Here is a 24,021-nt window from a genome sequence, read left to right as displayed (position 1 = left end):
CAACTGTAGTTTCAGAAAATAATATGAAACATTTTGAGAGCCAGTCTAGATAAAAGAGATTCTATAAATATATATAATCACTATTTATATTTTTGAGCAGCAACTATTACTGTTTTGTTACTATTTTCATACTGATCTGAAAATCATTAATTATATCTAAAAAGAGGCAGTGGGGAAAAAATTGTGGCCAGTCCTTTCTTTGTGGAGTTTTCTATTGTAAGCATGTGTCTGAAGAGTGTATAAAGTAATTATTATCAAGGTTTTCTGTAAAGGGCTGTAAACTAAAACATGGTAAAAATCAAGCTGATGTTCCAATATTATTTTTATTGTATTTTTAACAGAACCACCCAAAGTTGTGATATCACCTAAGAATCAGACTTTCACAGAAGGCTCCGAGGTGTCTATAATGTGTTCTGCAACAGGTTATCCAAAGCCAAAAATAGTCTGGACACACAATGACATGCTTATCATGGGATCTGATAGGTATGGTACTGGGTTTTCTGTTTGTGGAGGGTTGTGTTCAGGAATTAGCATTGAGGAATTATGAAATGTTCTGAATGAAAATTTTCTACCAATTTCAAAGGCCTGTGGGACTTGCAAATAGTGCCTGGGGAAAAAAATAAACCCTGGGGGAAAAAAAAGGCAAGTTGGATAAACTCTATAATCTTTTAATCTCAGTTTTCTCATCTGTAAAATGGTGGTGATAGGCTTCCAAAGCACTTTGAAATGCTCTGATGGAAATTACTATTTATACAAGACACATGCATATATGAAAACCAGCTATACATGGTGTTGCTACTATATAAGATGGTTTTCTCAATGACTACTGAAATTTGTTGATACCCCCTTTTTTTCTTCCCCAGATATAGGTTGACCCCAGAAGGCACCTTGATAATCAAAAAGGCTGTTTCAAAAGATGCAGGACTTTATGGTTGTTTGGCCAGTAACTCAGCAGGAACAGAGACACGGATGTCTTCTCTCACATACATTGGCACGTATAGAAACAAACAATGGAGGGAAATTAAAAAACAATCAGATAATCTGAGCGGAAAGGTTGAATAATATTGATAGAGCTGTTCAGAATAATTCTAATGAAAAAATTAAAATAAAATTTAAAAAACGGTGACAATTTTCACAATTTCCCTCTCTGCTTTCTAACAAGCTGTAAATATTGAGACTGTTCAGGATGGTATTGATGGTGATTGTTATTGTTTATATAAGGCTCTGATGTTTCTGTTATGTTAGTTCTCATTTTCCTATAAGAAATAATGTGTTAGAGCTGCAGTGAGCAGTACTATGCACCAGTGAATTTATGAGGCAAATGGGACTCAGCTGACTTCTGTCTTTCTCCTGATCCCTCCCACTGGGTACCTTTAATCTCTTCTTTTCCCACTGCCCTTCATCTTAGACCAGCTCTCTGGTGCATGTGTGTCCTTGTAGCACAAAGTGGGCCTCTGTGCACTATAGTAATGCACCTATTTAGTAATGGAAGTGAACACCAGGAGAGACTCTTTGAATCATTCCAGATCGTCTCAGTTCTTATTTCTCACTCCTTAATACTCCACTCACCTTTCAGTTGCAATTCTGCTCCAGGCCCTTCATTCTCCCCATTTCCCTTGATATTTTGCAGCTCACTTAAAAGTCTCAAGCTTGACTAGCTTTAGTAAAAATGTTCTGTCTAATGTCCATGTGACAGAAGAAAACTTGAATCCATCATGACTTAAATAATAAACATTTAAAGTCAACATTCTTTATATACCTGGAAAAAGTTCTAATATTTTTCTGTTTTTTTTTCTTTCCAGAGGGCCCAAAGTTGACTGTAGTTCACAGTGACATTCTGGTTGCCCTTGGAGACACAACTGTAATGGAATGTAAAACCTCTGGGGTCCCACCGCCTCAAGTTAAATGGTTTAAAGGTGCATTTCTTCCATCCATCTGGATCTGTTTTGCTTCGTTTGGTTTATTTACTGGAACAATGATATCTTACACAGTTACTTTGGTTTGTGACTTAATAGTGCTAAAAGCAGATTTATTTTCGAACAGGGGACTGAGGCATGAAGTTCTAATTGTGGAGATACAGCACTAGACCCCTAAGGTCTGATATTCTACTGTTTCACTGTTTTAACTCCACGGACTTTGTGAAGTTACACTAATATAAAAAGAGTGTAATAGAGTGCTGAGTCGAATCTGGTGTCTGCTAAATAATGGCCTTCCTAATTTATAAAAGATTTAGCTGTATGTGACTAAAATCTCAAATGCATTATTCTATGCTTGGTAATTGAATGGCTCCTTCAACCCCTCAAAAAGTCCTAGGAGCCTTAGCCCAAAGGTTTTAGAGTAGGGGTGGGCAAAAGGGCCTCCTCAGGCCTCCGTGAAGGCCCTGCTGCTCTCCCGCCTCCAGGCCAATTAGAGCCTGAGGGCGGGGGAGCGCCCAAAGCCTTCTCTGCTCTACCCCCGCCCTATGAGCAGTGCGCAGCGTTTCAAAGCACTGCACACTGCTTGCAGGATGGGGGAAGAGTGGAGAAGGCTTCAGGTGCTCCCCTGCCTCCAAGCCAATCAGGGCCTGAGGGCGGGGCAGCTGCATGAAACTTCCTTCGCCCTGCTCCGGCCTTGTGAGGAGCCCACGGCACTTCAAAGTGCCACGTGCTCCTCACAGGGTGGGAGGTGGCTTCCCACTCTCCTCCACCCCCCAAGCCCTGATTGGCCTGAGGGTGGGGGAGCATGCCAAGCCTCTTCTAGGCTTGTGCCTAGTGGGAAGGGGGGGCAAAGGGGCTCCCCAACCCCCAGACCAATTATGGTCTGGGGGTGGGATAGCCCCGCCCCTTCCTGTATTAGGCTCTGCCCCTTCTGGGTGGCTAAAGGCTACTTCAAAAGTTTTTGAAGTGGCCCCTGGGTAAAAAATATTGCCCACCCCTGTTTGACCCACTTATGGAGAGAAAGGAGACTGGGAGAGCACAACTCAGTGAGTCATCATAGAAATACATGAGGTTTTCCCTTGCCCTCAGAAACTGAGGGTGCATCTAGACAGCACCCTTCTGTCGGAATAAGCTACGTAATTTGCACTATACAAATTGCGTAGCTTATTCTGAGTCTAAGTCAAAAGTAGACAGCACCAAATTTCAAAATAAGGCGCTATTCTGACAAATCCCTTAACCCTCATGGAATGAGAGTTATAGGGACACTGTAATAGCGTGCCTGCTATTTCAGGAAATAGAGGGAATGTTTAAAGATGCAGCATTGCTTTTTTGGGATATTTCCAGTATTCCAAAATAGCGCTGCAGTCTAGACGGACCCTGAGTCTGAATTCCCAGAAAAAAGGGTGTATTGTTGCATGCACAAATGTGTAACTATTGAAATAGACTGAATGCTAGCAAAGATTTCAATTAAACTTCCCGTGTTTTTGGAATCCCAATAGCCTTGGTATAGAAGAATTGCCCTAAAAGATTAGGCACAGACACCCTCTTGTACATGTTTCTGTCTCTGATAGTGGTCAGTACCTGCTGCTTCAGTGGAAGGTGTAAAAAACTCATAGGCTACGTCTACACTGGCCCCTTCTTCGGAATAGCCATGCTAATTTAGAACTTTGGAATAGGGAAATGCGCGGGGGATTTAAATATCCCCCGCGGGATTTAAATAAACATGGCCGCCGCTTTTTTCTGGCTTGGGGAAAAGCCGGAAAAGAGCATCCAGACTGGCGCGATCCTCCGGAATAAAGCCCTATTCCGGAGGATCTCTTATTCCTACTTGAAAGTACTTGAAAGTAGGAATAAGAGATCCTCCGGAATAGGGCTTTATTCCGGAGGATCGCGCCAGTCTGGACGCTCTTTTTTGGCTTTTCCCCAAGCCGGAAAAAAAGCGGCGGCCATGTTTATTTAAATCCCGCGGGGGATATTTATATCCCCCGCACATTTCCCTATTCCAAAGTTCTAAATTAGCATGGCTATTCCGAAGAAGGGGCCAGTGTAGACACAGCCATAGTGTACTATTCTGGGATAACATGTGAATAAGGAAAGTCTCTTGCTTATCCCCCTTCAGTTAGTGGTTGGCATATTCCCCAAAGAATGAGGTTTTATAACCTTTCTTTAAAAACGTGATTTTACCCAGTGTAATATAATGGTGGGAGTTCCTGTTCTCTTTTGAATGGAAGCCAGTGTATTTATCTGGGGGTGCATAATTAAATACAGTCATACAACGATGTAATCTAAATTAGGAATGGGAAGGGTATTTCTTTCACTGGAAACAGTTATGGAAATACTCTGTGTTCATGTTATCTCTTCTATCTGGACCTAGGTGACCTAGAATTGAGGGCATCGACGTTTCTTATTATTGACTCTCATCAGGGTCTTTTGAAGATCCAGGAAACGCAGGATCTGGATGCTGGTGATTATACTTGTGTGGCCAGCAATGTTGCAGGAAGAGCATCTGGCAGGATAACTTTAGATGTTGGTTGTAAGTATCCTGTATTCAAATGCATGAGGTGCCTATGATATTGGAAGGACTCACAATTAGAAAGCCAGGCTTCACATTAACTTAACTTGCACTTATTACTGAAGGTTGTGCAGATCATTTAAGCTTTCACCCTGTCAATAACACCAGACTCCATTTCCTCTCAAAAATGTCTCTGGAGCTTTCCATCAAGCCAGCTCCCCTCGCCTCATTTAAATCCTTCCCATAGCTTTCCCTCAGACTCACTTCTGTTCGCAAAGCTCATGAAAAGTGAGGGGAAAGGAGAAATGTTGCTTTTAAAGCAGTACAACCATCAAAATATACATAAGCATCTGGCAAGATAACTTTAGATGCTGGTTGTAAGTATCCTGTATTCAAATGCATGAGGTGCCCTTGATATTGGAAGCACTCACAATTAGAAAGCCAGGCTTAATGTTAACTTAACTTGTACTTATTTGTGAAAAGTTTGTGCAGATCATTTAAGCTTTCACCCCGTCAATAACAGCAGCCTCCATTCCTGTTTCATTTCCTCTCAGAAATGTCTCTGGAGCTTTCTGTGAAGCCAGCTTCCTCGCCTCATTTAAATCCTTTCCATCTCTTTCCCTCAGACTCACTTCTGTTTGCAAAGCTCATGGAAAGTGAGGGGAGGGGAAAAAAGTTGCAAAAAAAAAAATGCAACCATCAAAATATACACATGCTGTGCTGACCTGAAAAATCACACAACATTATTGTCACTCTTGTCCTTCTTCTCCTCTTCCCCCACCCCTATTTAGTCTGCCTGGGACACTGACTTGTGTGTTGTGTTGAATATTGGCTCCAATTCTGTAAGTTGCTCTGTGGATGCAGATCTTGGTGTCCATATAGAGCAGTGTTTCTTAAACTATGTTCCATGGAACACTGGTGTTCCGTGAAAAACTTGCAGGTGTGCCGCGACCTCTTCTTTGTTTTTGTTACTTCTTTGTTTTTGTCTTTTTTTTGTCTGATAATTTTTTTTTTGAAGAAAATGTTCATAGGAGTCCTGCATAAAAAAATATTATTGTTTGGTGTTCTGTGGCCTCAAAAGGTTTAAGAAACACTGATATAGAGTCCTGCTTTTATCATAGAGGTGCCGGGACGGTGCAGGGGCTTTTCATGCAGTGTAACTTATTAGGTGAAGGTAAGGTCATTTGAACAGGCATTGGGTCTGTTCTTATTTCAGTGAGGTGCCTAGCATATTGTAGAGTATCCCCAAAGTAAATAATCTGCTGTTTTGATATTACATGTGATATGATGGGACTTACAACTAAAATAGTTGTTTAGCCTAAATGGAAAAAGTAAAGACTAATGCCATGTTGCATCTCTGTTTTACGTTCTGTGAACTCCATCTCTTCCAGCTCTCCCAGTTTTCACACAGGAACCTACTGATGAATCTGTGGATATTGGATCAAATGTGACATTGCCTTGCTATGTTCAGGGTTACCCGGAACCAAAGGTTAAATGGAAACGTCTGGATAATGTCCCACTTTTCTCAAGACCCTTTGCAGTTAGTTCCATTACTCAACTCAGAACGGGTGCCCTGTCTATTACCAGTAGGTACACAAAAATCTATAAAGGTGAAATCATAAAATACATACTGTATAAAATGTATTTATCAAAGGTGCTGTAATACTCTTGTATTCATTTTGATTTTAACAATGTAAGTTTTTACCAGATTGTATCCATTTGACACCAAAGTTCTCCTGATATCCTGGAAGTAGGGCTGAGTGCATTTCAGTTACTATTTGAATTTCTTTGTACGTGAGCCACAATAAAATCTGTGTCATAGAAATACAGTGTTTTGGATGAAAAACCATAACATTTGGGTCTTGGTAAATTGTTGACATTACAGATTCCATGGAATTTCTGCAAGAGAAGGGGGTGGTAACTTCATTGTTTGTCCAAAGTCCTAGTTTGGGTACTTACTGTACATTCTGCCTGCCTAATTTCTTCTTGCAGTATTAGTTGGCTGTAGTATTCGTCACCTCCTGTTCTAAACAGCGGTGCGGTATTGTTCTGCCTTGTTCCTTCCCAGGGATAGATATATTCTTAGGTGGTGACATGATCCCAGTAGGTATACTGTTTATAAAGTGCATAAAAATCATGATAAGATATGATACACACACACATATCTACTCAATGTGTTATTCTTCTTCAAGTTCTTTTACATGGGCCTCACTTCTCTTCATTTTGCCTAGTGACAAGGAAGGTAAAGTCAAGGATGGTCAAATAAAATGATATTAAAAGTGAAATATTGTTGCATTGTAATCTTATAGAGCAAAACAGTTTTTAAGACATGGCAATCTACTCACTTTTTAAATGTAATTTGTTTTTAGATTTGTGGGTCAGTGATGAGGGAACTTACATCTGTGAAGCTGAAAACCAGTTTGGAAAGATCCAGTCACAGCCAGCCACAATAACAGTAACAGGCTTGGGTAAGGCATGTTAACATGTCAATCTAATCTAGCAAAATGATTGATTGATGGTGGTTCTATATCTGTAATATATCTGGCAAATCCTATCTTTGGCTATGAGCCCACCACAAACACCCCCAATTCTGAAGGTATTTGAACTCTGAATCTGGAATTGAACCTGAATTTAGCAAATGCTCCCTCTCGTTTTATTGGACTGAATAAAAATTCTGAATGTGAACACTTGTGAAGCTTGGGGTGTGGGAATTCGAGCCTAGAATTAGGTGCTATGAACCTACCTCTAATTTTTATGTATTGCCAAACAATTATTTTTTATAAGAAGAAAGTAGTTAAAAAAAGTTTATTTCTTCCATGTGTTCAAACGGAAAGAATCAGTGTGTTAAAGTAGAAGAATGAGTCGTATATTATTGAATACAAGTTTCTTTAAAATTAGGAATAATAGGCCTTATTCTGTCCTGGTTGACACCCTGTGCAGACCCTTGAATTAATTGGGGCTACGCTTCCTGTCCAAGAGTATCTTTTATTTTCATACAAATATTTTTAGAAATGTTGGGCCTGTTCCATCTCACAACACTCCCCTTAATTTCAGTAAGAACAAGATTAGGCCTTTGGTTTCAGTAAGAACAAGATTAGGCCTTTGGTGGCCTTAAACTGCTATACTGAGTTCAACACTTTAAGGGACTCTAGGTAGGTTATTGATTGAAATGGCTCACCATGGTTCCCATTGAAGGCAGTGGTAAAGCCAGAGGTGAAAGAAAGTTGGTGTGCCCTGGTGCACCACTGTGGTAAAAAGGAGCCGGCTGGTTGGGGTGCTCAGCTGCAGGAGGAGATGCATCCGCTCCCAGCTTGGCTCCCCTGCAAGCTGCCACGCTAAGCAATAGGCAGCCAGGCAGGTGAAAGGGGCTGCTGGGAGGAGCTCCCCCCATTGCTCTGGGACAGCCTCAGCCTTGAACCAATCCCCTAGGTGCCCTTTAGGAAGGGTGGGAATAGGGCTGCAGTCGCTTGTACTGGGAAGCTGCTGCTCTTCTTCCCCATCTGTGATTGTCAGGGAACTAGGGAAAAGTGCACAGCTTGCACCCATTCTTCGCGCTCCCAGCTGCTGAGGGGGGCAGAGGAGTCATTTACATAAGCCGTGTACTTTCCAGTCACTCCCTGATATCGGAAGGGGAAAAAGAGCAGCAGCCTCCTGGTTACCTGGTAAGTGCATCTGCAGCCCCCCATCCCCTCCTGAATGGCGTTCCCCCTCACTTCACACCCTACACCAGCAGTGGGGAACATTTTTTGGGTCGGGGGCTGCTGACCCACAGAAAAATCAGTCAGGGCCGCACACAAGTGAAAAAAACAAACAAACCAAACCCTCGTTGTGTCTCCTGACTGAGGAGAAAGACTCTCCCCACATGCCCCTCACACACCAGAGCCTAGATGGCCCAGGCTAGTAGATTTTGTGTGCTCCGGTCCCACGGTGGAGCAGCAGGGGGTAAGAGGGAGCGTGGGCTGGAGAGCCAATGGCCCTGAGCCTTGGGGGCCAAATCCAGGCAAGCTGGGGGCTACATCTGGCCCCCGGGCCTGAGGTTCCTCACCCTTTGCCCTACACACTCCCAGCTTCCTGCTCTTAGCCCCTCATACTCTCAGCCCTGGCTCCTTCACCCCCCACATCTGCCTGGTTTGAGCCTCCCATACATGCAGCCCCCTGCCCTGACTCCTGAATCCCCCATACCACCCAACCTCCTGCCCTGAACCCCCCAAACCTCAGCCCTGACTCCTGTTCCACCCAGACCCCTGACCTGAGACTCCCCATACCCCTGCCCTGACTCCCGTTTGTAACCTGGTGTGCATATCTTCATGCATAGCTTTATGCATACAATTATTTGACAGAGTTTGTACAAGAAAATGGGATGTGTGCTTGAAAATCAAATGTGTGTGTGTGTATAAATACACACATATACACTCACACATGCACACCCATATATTAACTGAAATAGGAATATCTACATGGAACAATTTAAATCAAAATTATGGAGTTTTGCACATTAGAACTTTTTTTTAATCTTTTGACTTACTGCAAGACTTGAATTATTTCCAGCTATACTTCATTAAATAGAACTTCAAAAAGGTACTTATCCTTCATTTTATTTTTTCTTCTTCTTCTTAGAAAAGTTTGTTAAAGACAGGAAAAATCCTGAAAAGGTTTTGTGGTGTAGAGTGGGAGAGATTTCCTGCCATAATTTATCTTTAAAAACTGAAATTATCTGGGACAGTGCCCAAGGCAACTTCTTGATAAAATCCGAGTGTAGGAAGTCTCTGTGATGTAAGAAGACAGTGAATGTGTAGCTTGCACAAGAGTTATCTTTAAGTGGTTTCATTGTAGAGAGTGGGAAATTAAAAGGATTCGACATAATGCTGTGAAATGTGTGCATATATGGGAGGATGTGAATGGGGTCCATCCATGCAAGCTGCATTTTATAAACAGCAGGTTTTTGACCTATCTAAAAGTTCTGTTTAATCTCTGCTATTTAAAGGTCACTTAAAAAAAACCAAAACAGTGAAGCTGTTAGTGAACTGGTAAGCAATCTGTTGGATGCTTGGATCCAGAGCTTTCTGCCAGGTGGAGGACCGCTCCTATGACACTTAATAGTTTGTGCTTAGAAAGGAAGTCACCTGTGGTAATGGCTCTCATGAACATACCTATGTCAATTCCTAGAAATACTGCTACCAATAATAAATAAAAAAATATTGAGAGTCTAAGTCAATAGGAATTTTGAGTGTACAAGCCCAAAGGGAATATTTTTGTTTATAGTTTTGAATGGACAATGTCTGACTTCTGCTGACTGGCTACTTGCTTCTTTCCCTGCCCTCGTGCCTTCTTCATTTTAGCTTCACTTCACACCTGCCTCTTCTATTTTTCTTCTTTTTCTCTTCTCTCCTGTGCTGTGTCCCCATTGCCCTAATAGTATACCTGCATTTGTCCCTGCCCTTCTCTTATCTTTACATTTAGTTAGTTGCCTCCTGACTAACCCCTATCCCCCTCCAAAAAATCTTGGAACTAATGGGACATTTGCTGGCCATCACACTGTTCACTCTGCCTTTCTTCTATCCTTCGTCTGTCTTGCATATTTAAATTATAAGGTCTTTTGTGTTTTTACAGTAGCTAATGCATTGGTTGGTCCTCAGGCACCATTGTAAATAATCATAATGATAGTAATGAGTTTTGCTCTTTCTGCAAGCCCATAGAAATGCCTACATATCTTTTATTTAATTCAAGTTGTGCCTCTAATTGGAATGAGCCCAGCAGTAGCCAATGTAATTGAAGGACAGCAACTTACTTTGCCCTGTGTACTGCTGGCTGGAAACCCCATTCCAGAACGGAAGTGGATTAAAAATGATATGGTGGTAAGAGAATCTTTTTTTTTAAATTTCTGTATAGTTTTGCAGTTTCATATTGCCTAAGAGAGAAAAAGATGCAAATTAACATTTTAAGACGTGACTTAGTAACATTTTAAGACAAGACACTTAGTTCAATGTAATATAGTTACTGTTCTAAGCAATTAATTGTTTTTCTGTGAGAGAAGAAAAGTTGTAAATAAATGATTGCAGTAGATCAATGTAACTGCTGTTTCATTGCTGAAATAAGTAAGGGTTCTGTGTAAGAAATATATTTGTCAGTTAAGGTTTGCCAGCGCCAGAGTGCAGTTAATAGGAATAGAAATTACAATTCATAAAGGGGCAGTCCTGATGGAGATGTATCATTCAGTCATGCAGCAACCGGTCTTTGAATCTGTTCCCTGATTCATGGTGGAGCTTTCCACCTGGACTATTCCTTCTATCCTTACGGGTATTCTCTTCCGGGGGCATGGCTGGGCCTGCATTCCTCTTGCATAGGTGTTTCCCTCAGCTGCTCCATCTTCTACAGTATGGTGTCTTGGACCTTATTCCCCACCCTGAGTCTCTTGTACTTCCTGGAGGTAAGGCAAGAAGACCCGTTGATGGGGGCTTTCACCTTGACCAGCCTTCATCTTTGGTTGTCCTGGATTCCTGAGCCATTTGTTTTCCTCTTGGCACCTCGGCAAGCTGTCGGCAGCCATGTAGCCATGAGATACTTAGGACTCTAAAACAATCGGGTATTTTCCATAGCTAAAACTTACCTTCCCCTTTTTTCAGTTGGTCCCAAATCCCTACGTTAATGTTCGCAGTGATGGGAGTTTGCACCTTGAAAGAGTTCGGCTGCAGGATGGAGGGAAATATACCTGCATGGCAAGTAATGTAGCTGGAACCAACAACAAAACTACCACCATCAGTGTATTTGGTAAGGGAAATCATCTCAGAGCTCCCATTTGGTTGCAAAATAAGGTTGCACTCTTTGGAAGCAGTAGCTTGTGGAGAGAACTTTTTCAAAAATTAAAACTATATTAATACCTCAAGGCTGTGTCTACAGTGGGCCACTTATTCTGGAAAAGCAACCGCTTGCTTTTCCGGAAAAGCAATGATGATCTAATGTAAAATCTTCATTGTTTTTCCGGAAAAACTATGCTGCTCCCGTTCGGGCAAAAGTCCTTTTCTGGAAAAACTGTTCTGGAAAAGGGCCAGTGTAGACAGCACAGTAGTCTTTTCTGCAAAAAAGCCCCGATCGCGAAAATGACGATTGGGGCTTTTTTGCGGAAAAGCGCGTCTACATTGGCACAGACGCTTTTCCGGAAAAAGTGCTTTTCTGGAAAAGCATGCAGCCAATGTAGACGCGCTTTTCCGGAAATACTTATAACAGAAAAACTGTTCCCTTTTAAGCATTTCCGGAAAAGGGTGCCAGTGTAGACATAGCCCAAATGTACTGGGTGCAAAGGTGTTACATTATAGAGTGATGCAATGGAGGATCAGGTCTCTGCATATAATGAAGTGAAAAGATGAAGCCTGCTCATTTTGAGAAGGGAGACAAAAAAGATTTTTGACATCCATAATATCTTCCTATTTAATTGTCTACAAGTGATGGGTTGTGCAGACTCCCTTACTTTATTAACAAAACAGAGACACAAGTGGGAGTTTTTTGGAGTACTAAGGCAAATGCTGTGTAAGAGGTTACATAAATGATAAAAGAGAGCACAACTCATGGGAGTGCAGTGCTTATAAATAAATCATGTTTTGTAAAGCTGTATTTTTAATACCATCAAAACCTGCACAGTTTCTCAGTGACTGGGAAATGAATATTTTCACTGTAGTGACCTGTCATAGTCTGAAATTCTTACATGTTAAATTAATCAAGGCAGATGTATTTCAAACTTCACTGAGAATGCTGGAACATCCTTTCTACTACAAAACGAAGTATTGTGCACGGCATCGTTAGCCAATGCTTTGCAGCTGTTTTGAGTCTGACAAGCTCTGGCTGATGATCAGCTGTTTGGGAGGCTATTGCAGATCTTAGGACCCTGGGTTAGGATGAAAAAGTTGACATGTGATAAAGGGTCTAGGACAGGGCTGTGCAAAATATGGCCCGGGGGCTGGATTCAGCCTGCCAAGCCACCGGATCCGGTCCGTGGATGACCCGGAGGGACCCTCAGGAAGGCAGCTTGCCGTGGTTTAAAACAGTTCCTGCGGCTCTCTGCTCTGCAGGGAGGCGGAGGCTTTATGCAATTTTCCCGCCCCCAGCCCAATCCTCAGCTCCTATTGTCCAGAAACAACCAACCAGTAAGAACTGACCTCAGCCAATCTCTCAGCTCCTATTGACTGGAAACAGCCTGCCAATCAGAGCTGAGAGACTGGCCTAGTGCATGCCTTTTCCCCCATCCAGAGTTGAGAGCCATGTCGGGGGGGGGGGGGGGGGGGGCAGGCTGGTAAACTCCTCCCAGCCAGCGCCTGCCGCTGGCACCCCAACTCCCTCCTCCAGATCACCATCCAAACCCTCTACACCCCCAAGTCACAACTCGCTCCCACACCCTGTATCCCTTCCTAAAACCCTCCCCCAGGCCAGAAACCTCTCCTGCACCCACACTCCCTCCCTGACCCTATACCCAAATACTCTGACCCAGGTCACAACCCCCTCCTCCAGCCAAACACCCTCTCAGATCCCACACCGTCTCCTGAACCCCAGTCCCTTACCCTGTGCATGCTTCTGCACGCAACCTCCAAACTAGACCCTGTATCCCCTCCACAGAAAAGTGCAGCCCTTAACCACTTTCCAAAACTTTGGAGTGGCCCCCCATCAAAAATTATTTCCCACCCTGGTCTAGGATATAAGGGTAGGATAGCATAGCAATATACAGCCTTTTATCTCTGTTACTAAATAGGAATCCAATAGTTTGATAGTGAACTGAAGTCCTTGTTATCTCTTGTCTGTTTGGGGTCTGTGAGAATTGATCTGGAGTTCACAGTCAGCTTTCTGCAAAGACCAGTCTCTACCTCACAAAAAACCTGTACTTGCATTTTTAACAAGTGAAGTTTGAACGAGCATAGAGAGCCCTTGGGCCTGGAGTGCTCTGTCCTAGAGAAGTTCCTCATTGATGGCAATAGGTCCATCAGCAGCTTTTTTCACTGCAAATGTGGATGAGAACAAGTTGTGCCCAGCACAATTTCAGACAGCCTTGCTGAAAACTTTCTTGGAGTGTGCTCTAACCAGGGCTTTCTGAAATGGTGCTGAACACGGTCTGTCATGGCTTTATACCAGTTCTGAAATGCTGGGCACCCAAACTAGTATTCAGCCTGCTGATGACAACAGGTAATTTTTACCACACCTTAGAGGTAGTGTTGAGGCACTGAGGGCAGAGTGAAATTTCCCAACTTCCTATTCTAACAGGTATGTGCAAGGCCCATTTTATGTAGATTGAGTCTTTTCTACTGAGTAGCAGTTGAATGTGTGCAGAATACAGAGTGATAATTATGCCATGATTTAAAACAGACATTGGTGTGTATTATATATTTTAGTTCTACCTGTCATTCAGCATGGACAGCAGATATTCAGTACAATTGAAGGAATCCCAGTGACATTACCATGCAAAGCAAGTGGAGTTCCTAAGCCATCTATCATCTGGTCCAAGGTAGCTTCTAAACTTTGAGCTGTTTATGTTAAAAGATGAACTGAACACATGATTTAGCTATAACAGGAACTATGTACAATGAAGGCAGCCAAAATCCGTATCCTGAGGGAGCTAGAAAATTATTCTGCTTCTGTTTTTCCAAGCAGTAATCTCTGGCTGCAACACATTCAGCTTCTATGCTTTGAAACCTAGAAAGACTTTGCTGGTTATCTGTGGATCTTTTTTTAAAGCCTTGGGAAATGTTAATATGAGTATTGTGGTTTGAACATTTAGGGTCAGGCAAGCTGCCATAGTCTGAGAGTTCAGGTTCATTTTAGAGGCTTATTTAAAGTGAATTTCAGATCTGAAAAGAGAGCATGTAATGATAGTTTCTTCAGGGCAAATTATGTAACTCAGTAAATAATTCTTTTCATGGTGCTCAAGAAGGAATAGAACCCAGTTCAGTCACTCTCAGCTTTGTTGACTTTGCAAGACTAATGGAAGTAAAAAGCAATAAAAGCTTATTTTTGTCATTTACGTTATTTAATATGATTCTTAGTGCATAAAGTGAGCAGATCTGTAGAGTAAGAAGGTGCCTTTTTAATCTTATTTCAGACAATTTAAGACATGTTAGAAATCTCCAAATCTCTTTGCGTCTTCAGAATTAGGAAGGAAAGCTCACAGGGTTTTCTGTTAAATTTTCCTGCACTTGCACTCACATTGCTTACTAGAGAAAGAAGCTAAAGGTGGCCCCAGAAACAGTGTAGATTATCCAGATATTTCAGAATTTCTATTCATCCCTATTCTGGATGACTTTGGGGTCAAAGTTCTTATTGTATGCAAGCTATTTTTGTTTCCATCTCTGCTGTAATCTCTGCGGGTGCATTCTGTGCTCAGTAACTATTCTGTTAACTTCAGTAGGGTTGCCTGTAGGTTGTACTGTTGTTATCATAGGCAGAATTTGACCTACTGAATTATATTGAATATGTGGATGTTATATATTCTTCAACATAAAGTTTAAAGCTGCAGTGTCCAATTGAAGACTATTGTCCCAAATCAGATCCTCAGATCCTTACATATTACATACAGTGAGCCAAATATGCTTCTCAGTTATGTTGGCATTCACTTTAATGATACAAGTGAAGCTGAAAATTTGGCTAAAAATGGTATAAAACATACATGTATCTGTGTAAATGAGTATTTGTAGATAGTTAATATAAATATCATATAATATTTAACCATCATTCATAAGTTTGTAGGTTAAATAGTTTATGTGCATTACGAATAGTTTGCTGAGTGCAGCATTTAGCATTGTGTCAGAAGTGCAGCTCTTAAAGGAGCTGGAACATATAGGGGAGGGGAGGCGAGTTTAATTGTTCAGCCCTTTGACATGCATTTTGAGATGTATCTGTCAACGACAGGGTTCAGATGGGGGAGCAGCCGTGGATTGGACTGAGCTACTTTTAGCCCTAACAAATACGTTTCTTCTAATATTTTAAATGTTTCTATTAAGCTTCATTTTATGTTTGGGAACTGATTTCTTTTTGATAGAGCACTTGTACTTTGCTGTTTTGTCTGAGAAAATCCATAGGGTTTTCATTATTGTTTTTATTTTGCACAGAAAGGAGAGCTGATTCCCCCCAGCAATATGAAATTTACTGCAGGGTCTGATGGAAGTTTGTATGTCATTTCTCCTGGAGCAGAGGAGACTGGGGAGTATATGTGCACAGCAACAAATGCAGCTGGTTACGCAACACGGAAAGTCCAACTGACTGTTTATGGTAAGTATAAGTTAAAACCGAACATATTTAGCCTCCAGCAAGCTCTGTTTCCAACTGCAAAATGTACCCAGTTGGAAAATCTGAAGTGTAACTCAGGTTTACCAAATTACCCATTAATCAGTATCTAACTTGGGCCCCAGGGTTGCATGTGATAGTGAGATTACAGGGATTATGCTCCAACAAGTATGGTTTTTTTAAACCGTCTCGTTTGTACAGTTGTCTGGAATTCTTCTTCTGATTTCATTAATATTGGGAGAAACTCTATAAAAGTTAGTGGAATTATACTGAGTGGGAGAGAAATAAAGCCCCATAGAGTGCTGCTTTTTTATGCTTTCTGACCATCTCCTCCTATCATCTGAAACATGTTTACCTGAAGGATTGGACTATGATCCAGGACATTCAGATAAATCAGTTTGGATTATTTGCACACTGTTTATAATATAGGATAGTCTAATCTGAAAAAGTTTAATTTACAACCTCATTATTTTATCCTACACATGTATAAATATACAACTTTTTTATTCCACTTTATGAACATGTTTCTTATTTTAGTTAAACCCAGAGTGTCCAGGCCTGGAGACCAGCAAGTTGGTACATATGAAAAACCCATAGAGATTTCAGTGATTGCAGGGGAAGATGTCACACTTCCATGTGAGGTGAAGAGTTTGCCACCCCCAATAATTACCTGGGCCAAAGAAATACAGCTTATTTCTCCATTTTCTCAAAGGTAAACAAAATGTGATAGAAACAAAACAAAATGCAATTGCTTCTAAGTTCTCAGGTTTTGGACATTTTTATTTTTTTAACTGCCTATTCCATTCTGAAAAGTGAGGAAGGCATTAGAACCGTGGTCCCCAACATGGTGCCCGTGGGCGCCATGGTGCCCGCGGGGGCATTTGCATGCGCCCGCCAGGTGCTCAGGGCTGGCCTGGCCCCGGGCACATGGTGCATGGGGAGCGCCGGCCCTGAGCACGCGGCGCTTGGGGGGGGGAGGGAGCGCCGGCCCCGGGCGCGCGGCGCTTGGGGGGGGAGGGAGCGCCGGCCCCAGGTGGGCGGCGCTTGGGGGGGAGGGAGCGCTGGTCCCGGGCGCTTGGGGGGGGGGAGGGAGCGCCGGGCGCGCGGCGCTTGGAGGGGGCCCCGGCCCCGCCTGCCCCCGGGCATGCAGCTATGGGGGGGCCCGCCCCTGGGCATGCAGCTATGGAGGGGGCCCCACCCCCGGGCACGCAGCTATGGGGGGGGCCCGCCCCCGGGCGCGCAAGTGTCCCCGCCCCCTGGCGCCCGGCGGGCGAACGGCCATGCCCCCTGGCGCCCGACAACCTCAAAAGGTTGGGGACCACTGCATTAGAAAGTGTACTTTTGTAAGCACCTTGTATCCGTTGGTTTGGAAATTCTCATTCCCAAACACGCCACATTATTCACCTGTTTGAATTGTTTTTTAGGTGTTCCTGCTTTTGGGATTTTACATTTTTTTTCCAGGCTCTCACATTCTGCTCTTCATTTGGTTCCTCCAGTATAAAACCAGAATTAGGTTATTGTGGTCACTGTACTAGTTCTGCATTTATACTTGGGGAGTGGGGAAAGGAATGAGAGCAAAATCCTTCTCTTAAATTCTACAGGCCTGTTAAAATCCCACTATGGTCTTTGTGGGTCCCCATACTTTTCTGTACACTACTTTGTTGTTTTCTCTAGCATATTTCATGCAATATGTATCATAAAACACATCCTAAATGTAAATAAACCAATTTGAAAGAGAGCTTTAATTTCTTACCTTTTAAAGCACTGAACAGGACTGAATCCATATTTCAATCACGGTATATACTGTACTCCAATATGCAGTATTAAGCAAAAACAATCATGAGAAGTTGCCACAGGGTTTCACTCTTCAGGAGGCCAAGTACAAATAGACTTCTGTGCAGTCATCTCATTACTATCGCTTAATATTTATCTTGTGGTGGGACCCAGAACTGATCATCTGTGTTTGATATTAAATCTTTAAAAGTTCAATTTTCTTTTATGATTATATGTTTCATAATTGAACTATGTGTAGAATTGTTATGAAATATGAATTCCTCATATATGGGTAGAATTGTTATATGAAATATGAATTCCTCATATAATATGAATGACACTGTTTAAGAGTAGTTTCAGGCATCCACTTATTGGCATTGTATCTTGAATTCAGAAATTCTCCAGCTACTTTTAAAAATGTGAAAGCACCGTTTAGGGCTTATGAAATGTGTTGAACTGAAAGTCCTGGAGACTATAGTTCTTTCTCTGCTTACCAATTACAGAATGGACAACAGTGGTACAAGGTTTCTTCTTGTTGCCCTGTTAATGTACAGGGCCAGTCTTTATGTGCAGGGGGAACATGGTTTATTCCCAAGTTAATTCTGGGCTGGATTGTGTTCTGGCTGTTGTGGTTTAGTGCAATTTTGGGGAGGGTCCAAGGAGGCATTTTCTCCTAGCTAAGGGCAAGAACAACTTCATCTCTCCTGAGTAGAGGGCCAGCCACCACAATCAGAACCCCAACCTACCTCAAAAGGTGCATGGACTTATCTGCACCAAACTTACCAGGAGAGCTTGCCAAACGTAGGCGAGAGCATGCTCTGCCCTTTACAACCTCCCTAAGATTACCATGCAGTGGAATGAAGTCTCACAGCCCCCAATATAGGCCAGTGCCCTAAGGCCCATTTACACTACAGGATTTTTTAGGTGGTGTGTACTGTACATACACACATAACACTCCAGTATGGATAAATATAGTATCATGGATGGTGAGGCATGGGATAACCCAATAAAGACATGGCTGAAAGCTGTGAGTATGTTCCTTCTGTTGCCTGATCTAAGATGGTTTTAAGAATTTCCAGTTACCACCTTTAGGGTTGACAGGTTCTTTGTCCCAGGATCAGGCCCAGTAATCAATTATTCTATGGTTGGGAACCCTGATGTGCACAGCTGCAACACTCACACTATAGGAACTCCTGCATATTTGGAAATATAATTATTATTAATTAATTTAGCACAGTCAAAATTTCCCCAATTTAATAAGATAAATAGGGAATGTGCATCTATATTCCCAGATCATATACTCACACCATTTCTTCTAGAACAACCCATCTTCCTCATTGCTTTCGCTTTCCCCATCATCACCAGTCCCATGGACTACATCTCCTTCTCCCACTGCCCCTAGGCTGGGATGCCGCTTTTATAATATGTTATGCTGACGTTATGTTTGATGCATATTCAGTAGGGGATATTTCCTTTTCTCCTTATTTGTATTTCTTCACCTTACTAATGGTGAAGTGTCTTTTTCCAACAGATCAGGATATCATTGATCTCAATGATTATCATATGCATCAATTTGTTACCATGGGCCATTTGTGGTTGTCTATCACATTTATTATTGCTGTCCTACCCAGGCACACAGTGTTCCCTTTGCTCCCTCCACTCCAGCCTCATAGTTTATTTAAAGAAAACCTGCCCCACAGCCAAATTTCTGGGACTCTCTGCAGTGTTTGTGGGTCAGATCCAGTGGCTTGGTGGGCCCTGCCCAGGCCTGCCCTATAGGCAACACTTCATATTCTCTGCTTGCCCAAAACAGGCCTCCTGCCTACACTGCTGGGGTTTTTCCAGAGTAGTGTCCAGCTGATAGAACCTTTCCTTTAACAGGAAGACTCCAGCTGCAGAGAAAGACTCTGACAATGGGGAAAGTCTGGTTGCTCCCCTCTGCTAGAGACCACCTCCTCCACAGGCAAATGTTCAGCTAGCAGGGATACTCCCTGCTGCTGGTGTTAGCTCCCCACTACTGGAACTTTTCCCTGTCACAGAAAAAGGCTGTGGCAGTGGAGAAAGGCCACATCAGGTGGCGGGGGGGGGGGGGGGGGGGGGGGGGGAGAGGAAGGAGAGGGGTTGAGGCTTTTCCTGTAGCCTCCCCTCCACCACAGCATTTACTTGCTGCAGTGAAAGGCTCTGGCAGCAGGGAGCAGCTGAAGCCTTTTGCTGCTGCCACCCCTCTACCAGAGCCATTCACCGGTATGCGTAGCTGCACACTGAAGTGCTTTTCACTGTGGCATGTAGCATGTCCACTACGCACAGCTGAAAGTTGCGTGTGGTGCAGACAGGCTCTTAATGACTAAGTCTGGCCCCCAGGTTTTGCCCTTTCTCCTGGGACCACAATGCAGTTAACAATTCCATACACAATGAGTGTTCTTGTGCACGGGGAGCAAATTGATTTGTAAATATTTGTATGGTTGCCCTAGCACCTGACACACATTAATTTTGGTTCACATCACCCCTTTGGAGTAAGGAAGTATAACTCTCCTCATTCTCCTCTGAGGCACAAAGGAATTAAGCTACTTTCTCATGACCACTGAGCCAGACCTGCAAAACAGAATGCAGCCTTCTTGATTCTCTGATTGTTGCTTTAACCACTAGACCACCCCTAGATGGTAATGGACTAAACATGGGCAATGGGTTAATGACAACTTTCTGTCACTACTGCCTTGGGCTGACCTTGAGCCTGTGACTTAGAAGTGAAGGGGTTCCATATCTTATTACCAATCCCAGGAATCACACATTCCTCCAACAAAATACAGAGCTATGTAGCACTTTAAAGACTAACAAGATGGTTTATTAGATGATGAGCTTTCGTGGGCCAGACCCACTAGCTCATCATCTAATAAACAATCTTGTTGATCTTTAAAGTGCTACATAGTACTGTATTTTGCTTCAGCTACACCAGACTAACACGGCTACATTTCTATCACATTGCTCCAAAAAATTGTACAGTAGAAAAACAATAACAGGATTTAAAGAATCCTGTGAGTATCTGGAATACCTAGGGTTGGTCCTGTGGATCTTGCCATGTTTCAGATTATTTGTATTCTGAATGTATTGATTCAGTAATGAGTTAGGAAATAATTAGGAATGATAAATCACAATTATAGTTAAATAAAAATCAGCTCAACTGCACTAAATGTCATACTAAACAGGATTATTCAAGTTCATGGTATTTATTAGCAATGTCTGTTTTAGCTTTAGCTCATTCTTCTTCTCTCAATATGTATTTATACACTTAAACATATTTCTTATTTTCTCAGACACACCTTCCTTCCCTCAGGATCAATGAAGATCACTGAGACACGAGTTTCAGACAGTGGAATGTATATCTGTGTGGCCACAAATATTGCTGGGAATGTGACTCAGTCAATAAAGCTAAATGTAAATGGTAAGTTATTGAATTAGAAGAATAATTGCTTCTTGGAGGTCTTACTAGGGATTCATCTAGAATTAAGTGCTGAAACTCTTTCATCGTGTGAATAATATCTCATGGATAACTCCCTGTCCCATTTGGACCATGCTCTCCTCCTTTTTGCTATCATATAACCTTTTTTCTGGAGGAAATATAAGCACGCTATGATCACTCTGCTCTCCTCAGACCATCAGAGCTTTATAGGCTGAGATCTGATGTAAAGCAAAGTAATCAGAATATCTGCAAATATTTACAAAACGTTTATTAATGTTAACCAATTCAGGGGCACACAGAATCTACTTGCCTGCCTTTTCTCATGGTGATATTTAATAGCGGGAAAACTGATGATATTTCAGTTGGGAATCTCAAAAATTGCACAGACCCCATTGGAAGGTTGAGATAGGGCAAGGGCTACAGTCTTAAATAAACAACCCAGTGGGATTAATATAAAAGTTGCAGAGAAGATGATGAAGGGACCCACAGGATGGGACAATGATCAGCTTGTTCAGATGCTTTTGTAAACTTTCTTATGAGGAGCATGTGAGGTTTTCCTATCAATATTTTAGATATCTTGGACACAGTGTTTTATTCCAGAGGATTCCACAGTGCACCACATATTTAACGAACTAAAATACTGCTAAACATAGGGCTCACCTTACTGCTGATATGCAGATGCACAGAAAGATAAGACAGTTGGTAGACCAGCAAGTGAACAAAACTGGATCCAACTGTGACTACATAGATAATTTAGTTAGGCAGAATATAATTACCTCAGCTGGAATTTAGTCGGGACAACAGAATTAACATCATACTCTCCTGAAAGGTACCTTTGGTGCCTTAATATCCAAAAATAATCATCAAGACCTTTTATTTGTCACAGCTTTTTTTATCAAATATTCCAGAGCAGTCACTAAACCCATCACTATTGTTACATTAAGTCTGTTATTTTTAATTAAAAATCTCCATGACAAATCTCCATCCCTTATGAATGTTGAATTATATGAGGCTTTTATTCCTTGGGACTAGTACAATCTATTCCAGCCATATTTTATTTTCCTGTCTCAATTTGGTCTGGAAACATACATAGCTAGGATTAAGAGGAAATAAGTTAGAATGTCAAAGAGCAAATGTAATTGACTTTTTGAATTGTTTGGTACTATGGACAGCCAGTACCCAGGAGCTTTTTAAAAAGTGCTTGAAAGAATGAGAGTGCAACACTTCTTTGGAAAGAATGCTTTGGGATTTCAAATGTAGAGTCAACAGATGACTTGAGCAATGGCATACTACAAATCTCGTCTGTAGGAACATTCAGTTCTGATTGCTTGATGATGCATCAAATTGCATTGGATAAGGGAAAGGTATTTTCAAAAAGGATAACACTGACCGTATTTCCTCCATTAACAGTCTGCCAGATCTTCTTTTTCACATTACCATTAATTTATTTGTCTTGCCTAGTTCCTCCAAAGATACAACGTGGGCCTCGAGTTATGAAAGTACAAGTTGATCATAGTGTTGACATACTGTGCGCTTCTCAAGGGGTCCCTCCCCCAACAGTCACCTGGTTCAAAGGCAGAAATACTATGCTGATAGATGGAGGACAATATATCAGCCATCCAGATGGAACACTGAGCATCAGCAAAGTCCAGCTTTCAGACTCTGGAATCTACAAGTGTGTTGCTAGTAACATAGCTGGCAGTGATGAATCGGAGATAACGATACAAGTTCAAGGTATTTGTTACCTCCCCTGTGTCTTGGAATTACAGTGGTGATCGAGTGCATCTTTATTTTAATATATGATATGCCTTGTAGTTGTGGGGAGATCAACTGCTGCATTTTCAGAGAGGTAGACTCAGTAATTCAGCTGATTTTATATTCCAATTATCTGTAACTGATTCTGAAACATGATAGCTGCCACTGCTGCCTGACCAGGTATCAAAATCTACATGTTTCAAATGTTGTAATATGACGTGATTGTTTTGAGTGTGGGGGAAAGAAACATTAGATCAGTTGCAAAAATATGAAACAAAACAGAACTTTTAAATTCTTTTAATTTTGAAAGGGACTTTCCTTGTGTTTAGTTGATAGTATAAGGGGGATCAAAATCAGTGAGGCTTCCTCTTCTCCATAAAAAACCACACACCTGCAGTGTCTGCATTAGAATCCTGGCTTAGTTGTTCCAAAACCACAAACCTCTGTCACTTGAGCAGTAGGAACGGGTCTGTTAGCTCTACATGTAGGAGGACTCTTGTTCTTTTTAGAGCAATATGTTCACACAAACACACAAACATGTTCACATAAACATGTCTAAGACTTCTCTCACTTACTTGCTTTACATGGATACAATTCATTTGACTTCAGTGAGGATACTTCTCATTTATAGTTGTCTTAAAGCCTGTACTCTGAGCGTTAACACTAGTGATAACAGAATCTGCTCTATAATTCCCTTTGAAAACTGTGAAACCAGATTGAGTTCAGAACTATTGATAAAAAATGTTACTAACTTTGCTTACACACTAGTTCCTTCAGATATAATGACCGTGTGAATTTTCAAGATACAAGACAAAAAGTCAGCAGTGGTAGGATGGTATCTTTGAGCTTCAGGAAGACAAAGAATCATTAAGAGAAGAATTAAAATTTAAAAGCAGGATGATTATTTTAATGATCTATAGCTCAAAAATAGTTTGTCCAGTTTCTATCAAATTTTGCAGAAACATCCTCTGCCTTCCGAGTTAATATAGTGATTGTCAGAGCAAAATAATTTGGATTAGATTCTGAAATCCTCATTTGCACTGAGTCATAGCTTATTGTTTAAATAGTCCCAGTGAAATAAATGGGACTGCTGGAATACTACTTTGTGTGAGTTAAGGTTTTGAGAGTCAGGCCATTTGAGAATGAGAAGGAATAAAGAAGTGTAACTTTCCTGCATACATTCTATGTTTTCACATTTGAGAGGAGGGAATAAGATTATTTACTGTTTCTTTTTCTTTACTTTTCCTTTTAGAAGCACCTCTGATAGATGATCTTGACCCTCCTTACAACACTCCATTTCAAGAAAGAGTTGCAAATCAACGTGTTGCATTTCCATGTCCAGCAAAAGG

General features: G+C 41.8%; 1 protein-coding gene across 3 annotated transcripts in view; it reads left to right on the top strand.

Annotated features, from left to right (window-relative positions):
• HMCN1 (hemicentin 1) overlaps positions 1-24,021 on the top strand; it is a 360,405-nt gene that overhangs the window by 158,939 nt on the left and 177,445 nt on the right. For all 3 annotated transcript variants that reach the window (XR_012906027.1, XM_075936754.1, XM_075936755.1), the window contains exons 12-25: positions 342-483; positions 864-991; positions 1,803-1,916; positions 4,291-4,449; positions 5,820-6,014; positions 6,798-6,896; positions 10,156-10,283; positions 11,052-11,196; positions 13,800-13,912; positions 15,513-15,672; positions 16,225-16,399; positions 20,772-20,899; positions 22,379-22,651; positions 23,925-24,020. Coding sequence is in view for 2 of the 3 variants with exons in the window: in XM_075936754.1 (XP_075792869.1) it covers positions 342-483; positions 864-991; positions 1,803-1,916; positions 4,291-4,449; positions 5,820-6,014; positions 6,798-6,896; positions 10,156-10,283; positions 11,052-11,196; positions 13,800-13,912; positions 15,513-15,672; positions 16,225-16,399; positions 20,772-20,899; positions 22,379-22,651; positions 23,925-24,020 (2,055 nt within the window). In the remaining variant the exon portion in view is untranslated. The remainder of the gene's footprint in view (positions 1-341; positions 484-863; positions 992-1,802; positions 1,917-4,290; positions 4,450-5,819; positions 6,015-6,797; positions 6,897-10,155; positions 10,284-11,051; positions 11,197-13,799; positions 13,913-15,512; positions 15,673-16,224; positions 16,400-20,771; positions 20,900-22,378; positions 22,652-23,924; position 24,021) is intronic.

The sequence above is a fragment of the Pelodiscus sinensis genome, chromosome 9 (genome assembly GCF_049634645.1).
Source record: "Pelodiscus sinensis isolate JC-2024 chromosome 9, ASM4963464v1, whole genome shotgun sequence".
NCBI classification, from domain to species: domain Eukaryota; kingdom Metazoa; phylum Chordata; order Testudines; family Trionychidae; genus Pelodiscus; species Pelodiscus sinensis.
This window is presented reverse-complemented; position numbering and strand designations above follow the sequence as displayed.